The 17080-nt window shown below is 41.3% G+C and overlaps 1 protein-coding gene across 9 annotated transcripts in view; it reads left to right on the forward strand.

Annotated features, from left to right (window-relative positions):
• The window catches only part of RPS6KC1 (ribosomal protein S6 kinase C1), a 105594-nt gene that overhangs the window by 42652 nt on the left and 45862 nt on the right, over nucleotides 1-17080 (forward strand). For all 9 annotated transcript variants that reach the window (XR_012041649.1, XM_072856913.1, XM_072856910.1 and 6 more), the window contains one exon: nucleotides 6775-6867. Coding sequence is in view for 8 of the 9 variants with exons in the window: in XM_072856913.1 (XP_072713014.1) it covers nucleotides 6775-6867 (93 nt within the window). In the remaining variant the exon portion in view is untranslated. The remainder of the gene's footprint in view (nucleotides 1-6774; nucleotides 6868-17080) is intronic.

Here is a 17080-nt window from a genome sequence, read left to right on the forward strand (position 1 = left end):
CCTTTGGTCATGCTGGGGCAAGGCTGGTCTGTTACCACTAGCACCTCCTACTGCTGTAGGTCATGCTGACTGCTACCATCCCTTGTTCAAATGCTGGTGCTTGGACAGGATATGAATGCGAATGTTTAAATAACACTGTACAATGCCTTCTTTGCTTACATGAATCTGTAAAGAGGTGTCTCATCACTTCTTCCATGCTGGAGGGACACTGAAGTCTTTGAGAAGAATCACTGTGTTAGTACACTTAGGAGGCCTTTCCTAGAAGCATGGCCAAGTGCTGTTACACCATTTAGCCCAGCACAGTTTGAACCATTTAACTGAAATTGGTTTGCAAGAAAATGATGGACAAATACTGGACCCTAGCAATACCTGTGCCTATATTACAAAGGTCAGAGTGCAGTTTGGTTATGGGAAGTGTGGTTCAGTGCAGGGAACTTCATGAGCAGTGGGGGTAGTGAGACCATTTGCGCTTTGGAGGAAGAGGTCTGACTAGTAAGCAAGCATCGGCATTTAAGGCATAGTGTTCTTGTTCATGACAGAATCACAGAATCATATAGGTTGGAAAAGACCTTTAAGATCAAGTCCAACCGTAAATCTAACACTACCAAGTCCACCACTAAACCCTGGCCCTAAGCACCTCATCCAAATGTCTTTGAAATACCTCCAGGGATGGCAACTCAACCACTTCCCTGGGCAGCCTGTTCCAATGCTTGATAACCCTTTCAGTGAAGTAAAATTTCCTAACATCCAGTCTAAACCTCCCCTGGTGCAACTTGAGGCTGTTTCCTCTCGTCCTATCACTTGTTACTTGGGAGAAGAGACCAACACCCACCTCTCTACAACCTCCTTTCAGTACTCTCCTGAAGAGAGCAGTAAGGTCTCCCCTGAGCCTCCTTTTCTCCAGGCTAAACAACCCCAGTTCCCTCAGCCGCTCCTCATCAGACTTGTGCTCCAGACCCTTCACCAGCTTTGTTGCCCTTCTCTGGACACGCTCCAGCACCTCCATGTCTCTCTTGTAGTGAGGGCCCAAAACTGAACACGGTATTCAAGGTGCGGCCTCACCAGTGCCGAGTACAGGGGCATGATCACTCCCCTAGTCCTGCTGGCCACACTATTTCTGATACAAGCCAGGATGCTATTGGCCTTCTTGGCCACCTGGGCACACTGCTGGCTCATATTCAGGCGGCTGTCAACCAACACCCCCAGGTCCTTCTCTGCTGAGCAGCTTTCCAGCCACTCTTCCCCAAGCCTGTAGCGTTGCATGGGGTTGTTGTGACCCAAGTGCAGGACCCGGCACTTGGCCTTGTTGAACCTCATACAATTGGCCTCGGCCCATCGATCCAGCCTGTCCAGATCCCTCTGTAGAGCCTTCCTACCCTCAAGCAGATCAACACTCCTGCACAACTTGGTGTCGTCTGCAAACTTACTGAGGGTGCACTCGATCCCCTCGTCCAGATCATTGATAAAGATATGAAACAGAACTGGCCCCAACACAGATCCCTGGGGAACACCACTTGTGACCGGCCGCCAACTGGATTTAACTCCATTCACCACCACTCTTTGGGCCCGGCCATCCAGCCAGTGTTTTACCCAGGGAAGCATATGCCCATCCAAGCCATGAGAGCCATTTTCTACATGACCTGATGTTACAAGGCAGAACTGCTTTGTCATCCATGTCTGGTGTAGACAGCTTTGTGTTTCCTATTGTGCCCTTACCAGGAACATCCACAGTGATCAGCATCAAAACTAGGTTCACCTGGCCTTCTTAGACATGACATTTTACTTCTTTCTCATCCACCAGCCCAGAGAAATGTCCAGTAAGGGAAGAGGTAAGCTCAGAAATGCAGGTTCAATTATTGTCTTGCACCTCTCAGCCTCTCATATCTCCCAAAAGCTCGGTCTGCCAGCTGTGTGCTGAACCACATGCCGCAGTCTCAAAAGACTATGCCTGCTAAACGCACCCCAAGCCACCCGTTTGCCGTCTGAACATCACATGATGGTAAAGCACGGTGGCTTTTCTTTGGGGACCTGGGGCAGAAGGAAGCAAGCTATTCTTCTGCAGCCCAAAATGCCAGGCCCTTGCCTCTTCGAAGACCAAATTTCCCTAGAGGCGAAGGCCTGGCATTTCAGAGCTGAGAAGCAAAAATTATGTTTGATGCCATGGAAACCAAACAAAGAACAATAGTAGTTTGTTACTTTTCTTGCCTCAGTAAAAAGCCAACAGTGTAGCCCTCAAGGGTAGCACCCTTAGCAACCACCCTGCTGCTGGCAAGTCTGAGTGGTGAAGAGAGGAGCACAAGAGGAGGTGTTTGGAGAACACTTGGCACTGTTAAAAAAAGGTTATGGATAAAGGGCTTACGGATGGGTAGAAGATTTCTTAAGGCTGAAAAGAAGTACAGGGAACTGACGCAACTGTGACTGACTGTGAACTGGGATCTCACTTGACAGGGTCTTGTAAACATTGAGAAAAGCCTTGGTGTGACTCGTAGGAGTGAGAGATGTGGGGACAGCTTCTGGAGGTTGTAAACAGGCATGCAGACCTTCTGGAAAAACAAGCTGCAGCAAATGCTGTCCTTCTCTTCCTCCTCTGGCACAGCAAGGCAGCCTCAAGGGCCTTTTCAACAACAAATGCTCAAGAATACCGTGTGACAGCAGCAGCAGGCCATTTTGCAGATTCTCAAGCTGTATTTTCTCCTCTGCCCCTTCACAAGCAGCAGCTCTGGGGAGCCACCTCCAAGCCTGAGTGCAAGCTGCAGCAAGAGCCCTTGAATCGCACTGGATTCACCGTCAGAAAGCTGCAGTCTTACATAGCTGTCAGCTGTGAGGCCCAGCACAGCTACACGTACAGGCTGTGGGTCTGTTTTAACTTTGTTGGTATTTTTATAATGCATATTTTTTCACTCTTTGAAATTATTTGTGGTTCTAGTTATGCCCAATTTTTTATATTCAGAATTGTCTCTCTTCGCACTGTTATAAAAGCTGTTGTCTTTTAAAATGTCAATTATTTTTGATTTTCAAAGCAATTTAGTAACAAGTTACATGCAAGCCTGATGCCCAAACAGGAAAAGCAGTCTTCAGTCTTTGCAGTTTTCATAGGATATCTTACTTCCTAAAATTCTCATTAAATGTGCATGAAAATTACATGAAGTGTAAAGAAAATACACTGCTGTAGTTCTGTGAGATGTAAATTTAACATAAAATAAGAAATTCAGTCTCAAGGCTTCCAAGATCACATTCTGCATTCGTGTCTGCTGCTGGTTCCAGATGTGCATGACCCCAGATGTGTCCCAGCTTCAGGGAAGATGCAGTCCCAAATTGGTGATCACTGGGGACCTTCTGAAGCGTACCATAGCTCTGTCCACGTTCAGATGTGTACAGAGGTGCAACTTTGTTTTCCCATGGTGCAGAATGAGGAAGGGGCCAAGATGTTCTGCCAGGCCAGGAGAGCTGGAAGCTCGTTCACACCTGTGGTGTGGAGCCTTGCACCTCAGGCCGGCAGTATCTGCTTCAAAACAAGGCATCTCCTTGCTGCAGTCGAGGGTCTGGCTGTGCTACAAGGGGATGGTTACTGAAGTCATCAGACACAGACCTCAGAATGGTGAGGGGAGATCGCATTTTGATGTGCAGGTCTGCACTGGTGTTTGTGAAAGTGCTCTTTTTTTATCCTGAGGTTCTGTGGTGACTGCTGTCAATGGTGGCAGCATCAGCAGTAGAATCATTTCCCATCAAATTGTGTTTGTGTCACCAGGCTGGGAATAGTGCTCTTGCCTTAAATGAGGTTAACATGAGAAGATCTTCCTCTTGCTTGGCTGGTGGTGTACTTCTCGTTTTCCCCCTGCTCTTAAAACCTCTGGCAGTGATGCCAAAGCTGAGGCAAGAGCTATTGCCGTATTTCATTGCGTAGCTTGCAGAACTAGAGCCTTCCGAAGGAAGTGGTGGCCACAAGCTGCTGAGCCTTTGCAGAGGCTAGCATCACAATCAGCATCAACCTTTTCCACTTGAAATTAGCATATGCTAGCCAAAAGGTGATGGTGGGAAAGGAACTGGTGACAGTGATCCCAAGTCAGATAACTCCAGCTGTGCAGGTCAGTGTAGTCTGGAAATAGTTTCAAAATGTATAGGGCCTAGCCACAGGAGAGAAGGGCCTGGGGTAACTGAGCAGCATGCTGAACATTTGGACAGGCTGCTGAAGGCCTTCTGCAGGCAGAGGTAGCCTGCCACTTTCTTTAGAATATAAATGGCTTATTTCTAAAGGCAAACGAAGCCTTTGAGTTTTTGTTACTCTCCTTCCTGGTTTGTGGGTGGTTTTTTTTGTTCCTCTATTTTTGATGAGAGCGCTGTTTTGTAGTTATTTTTCTTATCGCTGGCTAGATGCTGAGCTTGGATTTTTACTCTATTCAGAGGAGCAGGCAGCTTCATAGAGTGCTTAATTGCTGTAGTTCTGGGAATTGGGTATTTAGAGTTTGCTTCCGGCTTGCTTCACAACAGAATGTGATGCCTCCTCATCACTGGGCTCCACTATTAGACTTTGCAACAGTGAAACCAAAGTACTGCAAAGAGCAAAAAAATAACCTGAAACTGATAAAAATGGAGAGGCTACTGGGGGCTGTGGAGATGTGGATGTGATTGTTAATCGTTTTAAGGTAAGAAGTGACTGTAGAATGTGTATATGGAAAACAGTGTGTGTACACAGTATTACTGACTGTGCCACCATTGGTGATATTTTAGAGAAGGACACAAAAATAGGTACTGGTTTTTTTGGGCTCTTCAGACATGATGGGTGCAGAAGTCTGATTCTATAGCATTATTAGACAACTATTAACTTCTGTAGAGATGTATGAACTTCATTCATGGTTGAAATGTTATGCATAAGAGAAAATTTTAAAAGCTTGATTATGGAGGAATGGTTATAAAATGTAATAGCATGCAGACAGAAGTGGAAATTTTTATAGTAGTCTAGAGGATTTGGAAATATTCTCTTTCATTAAATGTATTCCTTAGAATGCTTTTGAAATCTTGTCATGAATAAACTCTGTGTTAGCACAACTCTTTGTTTCAAAGCAAATATTTCGTTATTGCAGAAAAATTGCACACTCTTAAAATACAACCCAACAAAAGAACTCCCTCGACCTTCCAACAGCTCACTAGAATGTGGAACCTAAATTAGGTTTGGAGAAAAAGCTTCATGTCGAGTTTTTTTTCTTCTTCATACTAAAACCTTTAGTGATTTGTAGAATCTGGGCTGTTTTCTCTTAACTGCTGTTGGCACTCTTGCTCGGAATTGTTTGCTCGGAATGACAAAATAATTATAAGACCCAGATAGATAAATGAGGATAAATAATAAACTCTTTTTAACATAGAGCCCAGTAGGTGAACACAACAGAAAAGCACAGTTTTCTCCTTGCTTTTTGAACATGTGTTTTTGAACCTTTCTGTTTAATTTTGCAGGCAATACTAAAACAAGAGTTGATTTTTGGGAAAGAATTTGGAAGGACAAGGTGGCTGACTGGCAACACAAAGAGGAACCAGTTTTGGGGAGGGCTTTGGCGAGGTGCTCTGGACTTTGAGGATAGCACAGTAAAGATGTTGGAGGGGAAACACTATGGAGGAAGCAGATGGAATTACCTAGTTCAGGATCTTCAGTTTTTCTGGGAGTTTCTGATCAGAAGGGAAAATTTCTTGATTTTTCCTGATACTTAAACATTTAATCCACAGCATAATTGCTTACCAGCAGTTTTCCTTTGTGACATATTTGTTAAATATTGCCTCAGGATGCTGACAAATTAGATAAACAGCTTTTGCCTCTTAGAAGCCTAAAAATCAAGGAGTTTCACCTTCCTTTACCTTTGTGCAATAGAAGTGTACTTGGGGAGGCCAGGTTACGCTTAAAAAGAGTTTGGCATTCAGCAACTCTGCAAATGAAGTTACCTTGTTTGTGAGGAAAAGATCCACGTCTGTGGTTCTAATAGAAACTGCATGTTGAATTTTTGGAGGAGGATCTAATGAATTCTCTCAGCTGGCAACTAGAAACTTCTGAAAATGTTTGTTAATGTGCCAGAGGTGTATGTGATGCTTAAGAGGTTGATCTTTGTCCCAGAAGACTTCCAGTTGAAACGTTGTTCCCTGCTTTGACATGCAAGCTTTGAGTTTGCCCTGAGAAACTACAAAACATAGCACGGACAAAAATCTACGCGTATTAACTACTTGAATAGTTAGTACCTGCCAGTTCTCTTGCTATGGTGTTAATTTCTAGATTAATGATACGTGGCTAGCTACCTTTTTCTAAGGCAGTTTTAGGAATCGTTTCTGTTGTGCATCTTGTTATTAAAAGGATTTCATAAAGCTCACCAGAGAACCCTGTTTATAATTCTGTATTTTATGTTCTTCAGGCTTAAAAACCCTCTAATTTGCTTTCTCCTCCTCAGTGATCTCTGAATTATTTTGTATCCAGAATACCTGTAAGGCTTTGATTGATTATTGTGATGCGGTAAGAATTGAGTAATCGATTGCCAGGTTCCATTAAGCATAGAAAGTATAAAAATTAATTATTTTTTCTTTTTAAAATGTTTGTTCTCAATGTTATCTCGGTTTTTATTTATTTGCAAGTTGTTTCCCCCCCCCCCACTAAGGACAAACAGAAAACTTCTCCTTTCATCTTCACTCTCTCTGATTTATGATAAATTTAGTTTCCTTCGGCCTGGCATTTGCTTCAGCAGGCAGTCTTCCTTCAAGTACCACCCTGATTGATGTATAATCTTTGATATCTTCCATTAGCCTCCAGGATCACTAAGTTCAAGGCCCTCTTGGAACCTAAGGAGCCCTGCCGAGGAACTGAAGGCCTTCAGAGTCCTTGGGGTGATTGACAAGGTAATTCTTCAGTGTCTCTTCAAGAGTTCAGTCATAAATCGACTGCATGCTGACATTTTGTCTTTGAAGCTGTGGATCTTAAGGATATGAAACAAAAGGGGAAAATGACTCAAATGCATCTGCACTTTAAAATAACAAAAGTAGAAGAAAAAAGGCTTTTATCTAAGCAATTCATGTAAGGTCATGCAAAATATATTTGAGCTAAAGGATAAGGTACATGTTTGGTGGCATTCAATAGGATGAGGCCTGTTTTTCAAAAATGAAGTCATGGTTACAATACTGGGGTAAGGACGAGTTCATGTGTTTTCACTTGAATAATCTGGTGGATACTTGAAATATAGAAGGGTAGAAATTCCTACTTTTGAACTGTCACTTGAAATGGGTGCTGGGGGACACACACGACTGTTCTCCTTCCCCGAGAGTTTGGAATTGAAATCCCCCACCAAGACAGAGATTCAGCAATGAAGCCACACTTATTTTTGACTCATGCAAATAATGTCTTCCAAAATCCCAGGGTAATACCCCTCTGTAAACAGTGAAGGACCATACATTTTTTTTGCAAGCCTAATTAAGAGACCAGAAGAATTGCTGCATTGTTTTGATAATGCTGATTAGTTATCACCTTACCAAATACTTTTAAGATGATGTATTATTCAGCAATGTGGCAGTGGCTAATGCAGACTGTAAAAGCTCATTTCCTTTTTGCTGTGCCAATTCCCTTGTGCCTTTTGATAGTTCCTTATGTAGTCCCTGGTTTGTGTATGATGTACTGATGCATGGTCAATTTATGCATTTGTAATGTGCATCAGAAAACCTGTAGCTGGTCTCTTAAGGTCTGTATTTCTCGGTTTCTTTTTCTTGTTGGACTGAACCTAGCTATATGGGGACTGATTTTTGTTTTTCTTTGCCTGTTTTGTTGTAATTATGTGCATAAGTTGATAACTTCTCCTCAGAGGGCTATATACACTAGGTGTTATGGTTGTTTTTATAGCACACAAGGTTTTCTCAGCTCTGACTTCATATTCATTGTATCTTCTTTCCTCAGTTGAAGTACAGAATTTAGCCTGCGTTCCACTCTGTATACGTATCAGAGAGACAGGCTGGAAAGAACACCTATCTCTTGGAGTAGTAGGCACTAACTAAATTAGTAGCCACTAAATGGATGCAGTAGGCATGGACTTTGTGAATTAGTCTGACAATGTCAGGCTGCAGAAGTGTTGGAAATGAACAAAGACCTTTTCGGTATCTTCGTTCTCGTATAAGAATAATGAACAGCGACTGGAGAGGATGCTTGATCAGAATAAAGCTTTTGGAGTCCTTGGTGTTATGAGATCTCCTAGATCTCTCTGAGCACAGCTCTAGTAAGTGTCCCAAGTGCCAGCTGAATGTGTCCAGATCTTTGAGGCAGACTTGGGAAGAATCAGTGTTCTGGTGATGACAAAAATACAAGATCTTAGTGTTGGAGATGTGTGTGAGGAGTAACAGGCCCGTGTATACAGCTGGTATGCTCATGTGTAAACAATATCACAGGGGTCAGAGTTAATGTTTAATTATTGTATGAAAAAGGGAGCAATATTCTTTCAGGTGTCTTTATACTCTGCGTACCTACTTCCAGATTCTCCTTATTATGAACTTAATATTACTCTGAGTATGCTGTCTTTTTTCATGTATTTTTAAGTGTTCATAAAGTTGTGAGGCAAGTGAAAAGCTGCTCTAAGCCCAAATGTTCAGAGCATGTTTTATTTGGTTTTATAACGCATACACAAAATGCATGTGAATATGAAACAAAAGTGTGCACGTGTATCTGTGTGCTGGAGATGATGCCCCTGCCTTTGGTTCAAAGCATCATCTCGCTTCCTTCCTCACCATCACTGTTCTTTGCCTCCTTCTCTGCTTGCATATGCCCTAAAGCTCACATCATGGAGAAATCTGAATAGATGTGTAGGTATCCTTGCTGGAGCTAAGCAGGTGACATAGCATGTTTGTTCTTGAAAATGGATTCTGATTTTCAGGGCCAGCATTGAAGATGCCATGCTTTTGGGCACAAGTCTGCAACTGATTCAGCATCATGCGGAGTTTTGCCTGAAAAGACTCTTCTCCTATTCTAACCCTGAGGTAGCTGCTTTGGTTTCAGCAGAAAATGGGGGTGTGGATAGTAATGAGCCACTGGCATTTTTATTGCTGTCTTGCCTAATCCTGTGCAAGACAGGCTTAAACACCCTGACTTAAAAATGGTGGTGGTTGGTTTGTAGACCTTTTCTCCCACTGCTGCTTGAAGCCTGGAGTGGTGTCTGCCTGCTATAGTGCCGCCTCAAGAAAACCAGCTGTTAACCTGCACTCCATCAAATGCTGAAAGGTTCAGCGCATTCCCTTAAAGTAATGTCAGTCTTTGTTCTTCTTTTGAAGCCTCTTGAAGTGTTTTGAATTGGCTTCATTTTCACAGACAAAATGCTTGTTGCTACCTGAAACTCTGGGTTTTTTCAAACTATTTTAGGCTAGGCAGAATGATTAGACATTTAATTTTAGCCTATTTTATTCCCAGTGTGCCATCTTTCCCACTCTGTCTGCTTGTCCACCCTCCTTGTCACCTGAATAATTTTTGCTGTGTTGACCCTTTTCTGCTGAATCTGAGAGAGTTAGAGATCTTAGCATTATTAAACTCCTTTAAAATATTGTGAAAATTCACAGAAGAATGACCATATCTGTGCCTCGCCTCCCATCCTTCTGCTTCTGCTCTCATGCAAAGGCTGTGGTATAAATCCACCTATTTTAATAGTCCCAAGAGGACCTACCTTTTGCTTGAGGAAACCAGGTTTCTTGAATTCTGCTGCTGCTGTGTTTGGTTACTTCATGGTGTCAAAGGTTAACTAGGTGGTATTTGCAGGTATTTTATGTGTTTATTATGGGAAAGAGTCTACTTGTGAGTAGGTTTCTGAAAATAGAGGTTTAATCTAATTATAAAGGTAGCTTTTGTCTTGCAGATGTTGTGGACTTGGAGGTGCTGCTGATTAGGCAGCAAAGCTCTTGTTGGTTTCAATGCAGAGGTACTGCACTGAAAACAGGCTAATGTCTAAATATTTTAGCTACTGTTATCACCAACCAAAAATGATCAATTATTTTATCAGTTCACGTACCTTAAAGTAGCAAACTTCTTTTCGGAATAGCAAAGATTTTTGCTTTCAAAATTTGCCTAATTAAAAACCAAGGTTGCAGATTCTGTATTGAGTTTCTGCCCTAGGCAAATCTTTCCTTTGAAGCTACAACTGGCCCCTAAAGAAATGACTTTGTTATGGTGCTGCTGGATACCTTCACAATGCTGTTTCAAACCCAATTTCTTATTCTTTAGAACCCTCTGTTATTTAGATTCATTCAATTTAAAGATTCATCTTGAAAGCAGAGTGCATTAAGTAACAACTATGCCTCTGTAACCAATGACTGTCTTTTATGTCTTTTCTATCCCCTCCCCTGGTCCCCCATCAAGCCACATTGTCTGTATTGGCACTGGTGTGACTGTGATCAGTTCTTCCGCAGATGTCTGTACATTTGAGCTTGTTGTTCAATACGCTGTTTGTTAAGCTTTATTATACAATCTGAAGCCTTATAAAATAAAATACTCTCATCACAGCCTTGCCGAAATTATTCTGGGAGTTTGTGAAGAGGATTCTAGAAGTAGATAACTTATTTTCTGAAGAACTGGAAGCAATTCTGTTAATCTTGAGTATAGGTTATTTTTTGTGGCTGTCGTGCTGTGGTGAGAAGTCATAACTCTGATGGTAGTACGTTTTAGTGAATTGACCTTAGAAATATGCAGAAGAACCAAATCAGTATTATTAATTATTTAGAAAGTGAGATTACTACCTGTCTACTTGATGAGTCAAAGTGCCAAAAAGCAGAAGTATATAGAATATATGTAGAGTTCGCATGCATAATCTGCAGACCCATTGTTGAATTCAAACAGGTTATGGTTAGTTTTAATGGAATTTAATCAGAGGATAGGAGAAATGCACTCTTTATGGCAGTGTGTGTGCTGTGCATGAATAGTTACCTATGTCCTGTTAGTGTTTGTTAGAAACTTAAGTATACAGCATTTTATTTTGGGGTGAGGTTAAAGACTGTTGCAGTTGTGAAATTGAGTTGGCCGTGGCAGTGTGCGCCTGAGAGCCAGGTGAGAGAAAACATCTGCTAAGTGTCTTTAGATCATCTTATGGATTTGAATGAGTGGCTGTGTATACATAAGAGGTGTGGGGAAAAGGGAGCTATAAGAAACAGCATGGTCGAGTACAGACATTCATTCTTGTTTCATTACAATGCTTAGAAAGAGAAACTGGCTGAAAACATATTATAATGAATTCAACAGACTAGCAAGTTTTCCTCATCCAAACATGGCATAATGGAAAATAGCAGTGACAAAAATGGTTGAAAATCTGAAACTGAGTAATAATAGTAACTATTAATACAAATAAAGAAACTTTTAAGAGCTTGTTTTATGTTTTGAATAACCCTTTAGTTTCTTAAGTGACTTGCCAAGTCCTACAAAATTAAATCAACTACAGAGTCGTTGTCAAAACTGATTTCTTGGCTCACTGCCTTCCTTTCCCTACTGCTGCTGGATTATTCCTAAGCTACAGTCAGATTTCGAGCTGCAAGTAACAAAGCTTGCTCAACTTTAAAACGTGATCTCTCTCCCAGCTAGAAAGAGTCCTGTCCCTTCTTCCCTGCCCTCAAACCGCTGCCACTTGTTTTCCTGAAGTCTTTCCATTTATACCAGTCTGAAGACCATTTGAGTGTTTTGTTGTTATAACCCTTAGTGTCTCTCCAGCTTCTTTCTCGTTTGTCTCACTAAAATTTCTTTTGACTTTAGTGAACATTTTGTTTCATCTGACATAAACCAGTCCTAAGACTGGGTAAAGTAATGCAGATTTTTGCCCTTCCCTTTATAAAACAGAAATTAAATTATTGAATATTCCAGTGCAGGCTGAACTGTGTGTATCTTGTGGCCTCCAGAAAGAAATAATTTATAGAGATATTTTCTTTTAAACCCAAATTATTTGAGTTTGTCTTCCTAACTGTTACGAAGTTGCTTAGTACATAATTGGTGCCAGGCAGTTACTCTGTGATGCTGAGTGGAGTTTCGTATTGTAAACTGTATTCTCTAGTAAAACCTGCCAGATGTATTTTCTAGGTTAATATTTCACCATTTGTCATTTATTGGCCAGTTTTTAGTTTGCTCTAAGAAAGTGGACTTTCCTCTCTGTTACAAACAAACTGAAAGTATTTAAAAATTTGAATTTGAATATATGCTGCTTTCTTAGCATTTGCATTATTTAAAGCTGCACCATTTGTCTTTTAAGTACGCTATTATTGCAAGTCATAGAATATATGAGCTGTAAGTTCCTTAGAATAATGGTTTGAAAGGAGGAATAATTGCAAACTGAAGATAATTCATATTGCACAGGTACAAGGATAAGCAATAATCGCATTTTTTTATACATATTAGCCAAATGTAATCTCTTTTTATAACGACAGAGGGAGATGAGTGAGAGTCCGGGTGGTGTAATCTGAAAAGTGACAAGAATAAATCTGTGTTAAGTAGATCTTTTAATCCTGGTAGCCTTGACAGCTGGCACAGCTGAGGAGAGCAGGGGGAAATTGCACGCCTGCTTCTGCCTCATCCCCGCAACCATGCCCTGAGTGCGGCACCCAGCCGTGCGCCAGCCCCTGCTAAGGTTTTCTTGCAGTCCTGAGTACTCATGCTAGATAAAGTGACCACCTTGTCTCGTTCCTGGTTGTCTGTCACTACCTGTAATGGGATTTTCCAGCTGGTGAGGTAAATGCAAGGAGAAAAACCCTAGGTGATCATCTGATACATCTTCGAGTTTGTAGGACTTTTGCTAGAGAATCTATCGTATGACAAGAGTCCATTCATTTAGGAGACAAGGACCAGAATTAATAGATGGCCCACTGGTGATATTATTACATGATGTGTTTTCAGTGTAGAACGGCAATTTAATAACAAAATGGAGCTGGTTTTAAAGTAATCCCTTAGCTCTGGTGTGTCTTCAAAACCTTTCTGGTATCTGGTACAGCAGTAAAAGATCCTATTCCATTTTCTTTGATCAGGCACGAGCGGTTTTTCAACCCGTGTTAGTGAACTTAAAGCCACATTTTTGTAAGCAAACGTGTTTTGAGGTGTTAATTTTGATTAGTGTTAAAACCTACTCAAGTAAACAAAAAGCACAGGTGCGTTCTGTGCCACATCCTGGAAGTGTGGAGACTGGAAAAAAGTCAGTATTAGATGCTGTGCAGGGGGGAAGGGAGGGGGGAAAAAAACCCAGAAGAGAAAGGGGGACTGGGGAAGCAAATGTCTGCAATGTGATAGAGGACTGCATTTATGTTAAAGCCACCCGCAGGAGAGCAGTACATTTCGAGCAGTCCAGTGTTGTCCCCCGTGACCTTGGTTGGGTGCTCGATAGGGTGACTAATGGTTCACCACGTTCTTTTTTCCTGGTGACTTGCCTGTTGCCTGCCTCTGGGTTTGTGATTCCCCTTATGCTGACTTCTGCAGTATTCCTTCAGTCTCTTATCTCGGGGCTTTGATGCATATGTTCTGAAGGTGGCCACCGTGACTTTGGGTGGCAGCAGATGGTAAACCTTCAGGCTGCCACCGGCTATACTGGTGTTAAGTTGGAAACTTAACGTTTGATGAAGAATCAGTAGTGCATATGAAAGAGCTTTTACTGCAGAAATATCTTTTAATTAAAAAAAATTAGCATACTGAAACATTTGCTAATTTCTGTGCATTTAAAGGGTCCTAAAATTAACTGTTTTCTTAAAGCTAGACTATGGTTATTTACCAGGCAGGTTTTATTTTATTTTTCTCCAATTAATTGTACCTACTATATTGAATTGAATTTAATTTATTTTCCACTAAGCTGTTGGATACACTGTAAATCAAATCTAAGAAGCTAATTTTTTTAAGTAGCTGCTGTCAGCATCAGAATTAACCCTTGACTTAGGAAAAAAAAATCAGAAGTAGAAAATCCTATTTGGCATCATGAAGGGGTATTGCTATCTGCCACTTTACTGAGATGCTGCCATGCAGTGCTGCAGTGTTCACTTGTTTTTTGGGATGTGCCTGAGAGCTGAAGTGCTTGTACAAAATAGGGATGTCTGTGCTGGTGAAGGCACTTATTTATATTATATATTTATTTTTGGCAATTGCTATTTGCCTGTCAGTGTTTTCGTCCACGTTGAGGTTGTCATCAACATAGAAAAATGGGGAAGGAACGAACAAGCAACAGTGCCGTAAAAGCCAGCGTGATATGTAGACCTTGACTCTGTTCGTACATTAGTATTACAAATAGGATTTTGCCTTGTCTCCTTTTGTGTCACAGTCTAGTTGCTCAGCGCCCAGGAATGCCCTGCTGTGCATTCTTCTCCCTCCCCTCTGAGATAGGATGCTGAATGTTACAGTCGACAGCTCATTGCTAGGAGGTATTAAATATTGCAAGTTATACAGTAGTCATCATCAGTGAAACAGGTTCCATCAGCTTATGCGAGCTAGGAGCAGCCTAGTCTAATGTGAGCATCCTGTGTGGTCTGCTCTGGAGAGGAACAGAGTTATGTCATAGGAAATGCTCTGTGGAATCCTGTTTTGTCCCATTGTGCCATTAGGGTGGAGACTTGTCACTTTGTATTTTATAAAGAAATCTTAGAAAAAGAGTTACTGAAGCACTCCCTTTTGCAGTGGGAGAGAAGTGTGAAGAAACGCAAACAGGAAAGACTTGTTCGGATAGCGCTACTATCTAGAAATTGGCTGTAAAGCATGAGGTGAGGAGAATAAGTTGACATTTGGATCAATGGCAGGCTTACTGTTACGCACTTCTGCAGCAGCCTGGTAATGCATCCAAGAGCTGCTCACCTTTCTCCACTCTGGATGTGTGATAAAAAGTCAAGCGAATATTCTTGTGACCATCTCTTTCCTGCTCTTATCCCTTCCCGAAATGTCAGTTTTCTGATAGTGATCTATTCACTCATGTAGTCCTTTAATTATTTGGATGAATCTGGTTAAACCACCTTTTTTGTAATATGCACGCAGGCTGCCTCCCCTTGAAGCAGGTTTTTGGTTTGGTGGGCCCATGTAAAGTCCGCAGTCTGCCAGGGCCAAATGGAGCATCACTAGGTGAATTTCTAAAGTTACTTTTATGGCTCTTCCTGGGCTTCTTGGAGTCCCTTTTGAGGTAAACAGTCTTGCAGAAAGGTGGGTATTGAATCAGCAACAAAATAATTTTCCATTAAATGAAGTGGAGCTGTAGATGGTCATCGCTGGGGGAAGGTATGATGCTTGATGGGAAGGAAAAAGAAAGAGGCTGGTTAGTAAGACTGGTTAGTCCATCTAGGTAGTTAACCTCAAAGGCACACAAATATTATTTGTTGTTATTACAGTTATAAAACTGTAGCTGCTACTTTAATTTTGATGTTGTAATATAACAACAGATGAAGCTAGCCCTAAAGGGACCCGTTGACTGCTTTATTTGCATTAGTGGTAGTCATTCTATATGTCGTCTTATAGGGCAAGAGCTCAGTAATCTATTCTGTTACACCATATGCTAATACAGTGCTGATAAGCAAGTGTGAAAAATGAAAGGGAGGAATACATTAATTGTATTTGTGCAATAAGGTATGCTATCAAAGGTAATTATTTCATGACAGTTTTAGTTATAGCAGTTGTTTTATCATGGAATAAAAGATGGCTTTAGGAGCCTTTTATTGGAAAGACAATTGTATCAAATTAGTACCAAATTAGATTTTTGTCTTTATAAAGGTGAGCAAACCCATGAGCAGTTTTTAAATTGGTGTCTTCTACTCTACAAATGAACAAATCCTGTTTGAGGGTTAAAGAAGCTATTATTCTGTCCTTTATGCTGACAGCTTCATTACTGATTGGCCTACTGTTGGTATTAAAAAAATGTTTGGCTCCTTATGATCTTTGTGCATGCAACTATAATATTAATACAGACCGTGGAACTGTTCATTAAGAAATGACTTTAAATGAGGTTGATGCTTGTAAATCTGGAGAGATACAGATGTTAAATGCTGCCATTCCTTTTCATATACAGCCGTATGGCTAATAATTTCCAAGTGGCTAAAGCTCTTGTTAGTAAGAGTGCTGGTGTGTTAAGAATGGCCCTATAAATAACTTTAAGAACTGAAGTTGAAGGTGCTTCTTTTAAAGACTATTGTTAACTAAACATTATTGCCAAACAGATGGAAAGCATTCACCAGCCTGATGTTTTTAGGTCTAATTATATTATCGCCAGTCCTGTACGGCTCAGTTGAAGAGGTGTATCCAGAGGCCAATTTATAATCATTTAGCCAACACCTGTTTGGGAGATTTTGACAGTCAAAGGGCACATTTAAAAAAAAAATCACATATGTTCTTGTATTTATTGCCTCAATGTGAACAGTGTCTAGTTACAAACAAACTTCGGAGAAGAAGAAGGACTGTAAACACATAGTTGTTTCTGAACCATTTTATCTTCTTTTGGCACCTCTTGTAAAGTGGCTTTTATTTTTCTCTTGTTCTTTTGGTTTTTTTTATTGTTTGTTTGGTTTGTTTAATTTTAATTTTGCACCTTTTGGTTAAGCAAGGATAACAAAACCAGTTTTACAGTTGTTACTTATTCAGCTGGTTTCCACTGTTTCTGGAAGCCCCAGGTAAGAGGCATGAAAAGTTGTTTGGCAGACTCAGTGGCCTGGGGACATTTGCCTTTCCTTACTTTGTCCTTGACAGGGAAACTGTGTCATTCCTTTGTCAAAGAATTTTGGTAACACAAACTTCTGTTGATTCCCCCCCCCCCCCCCCCCCGCCCCCAAATATATAGACCAGCTTTTAAAAATTGGGTGCAACCCTAGTAAAGGAGGAGGTCTTTGAGGTGGCTGTCACTTTATTTCTTTTGGTGAAATTTGGTGAGAGCGAAATGATTAGAAAAGAGTCCAGTTCTCCTCCTCTTGCTTGAGATGCTCAAGGGTGCGATGGGGAGAGATGGAGGGCAGTGTTTTGAATGAGGCCATCCCAAAAAGCAAAGGGTGCTTTGCTGCAGCTGCTGCTTGGGAGAAGCCAGCACAACACTACCCTGAGACCTCCCCTCCTGGCCCAGCCGCCTGGGCCTTTTGCACGCCTTCACCTCACCTCGCTGTGGGCACTGCACGG

This window comes from Ciconia boyciana, chromosome 3, assembly GCF_034638445.1.
Source record: "Ciconia boyciana chromosome 3, ASM3463844v1, whole genome shotgun sequence".
Lineage (NCBI taxonomy): Eukaryota > Metazoa > Chordata > Aves > Ciconiiformes > Ciconiidae > Ciconia > Ciconia boyciana.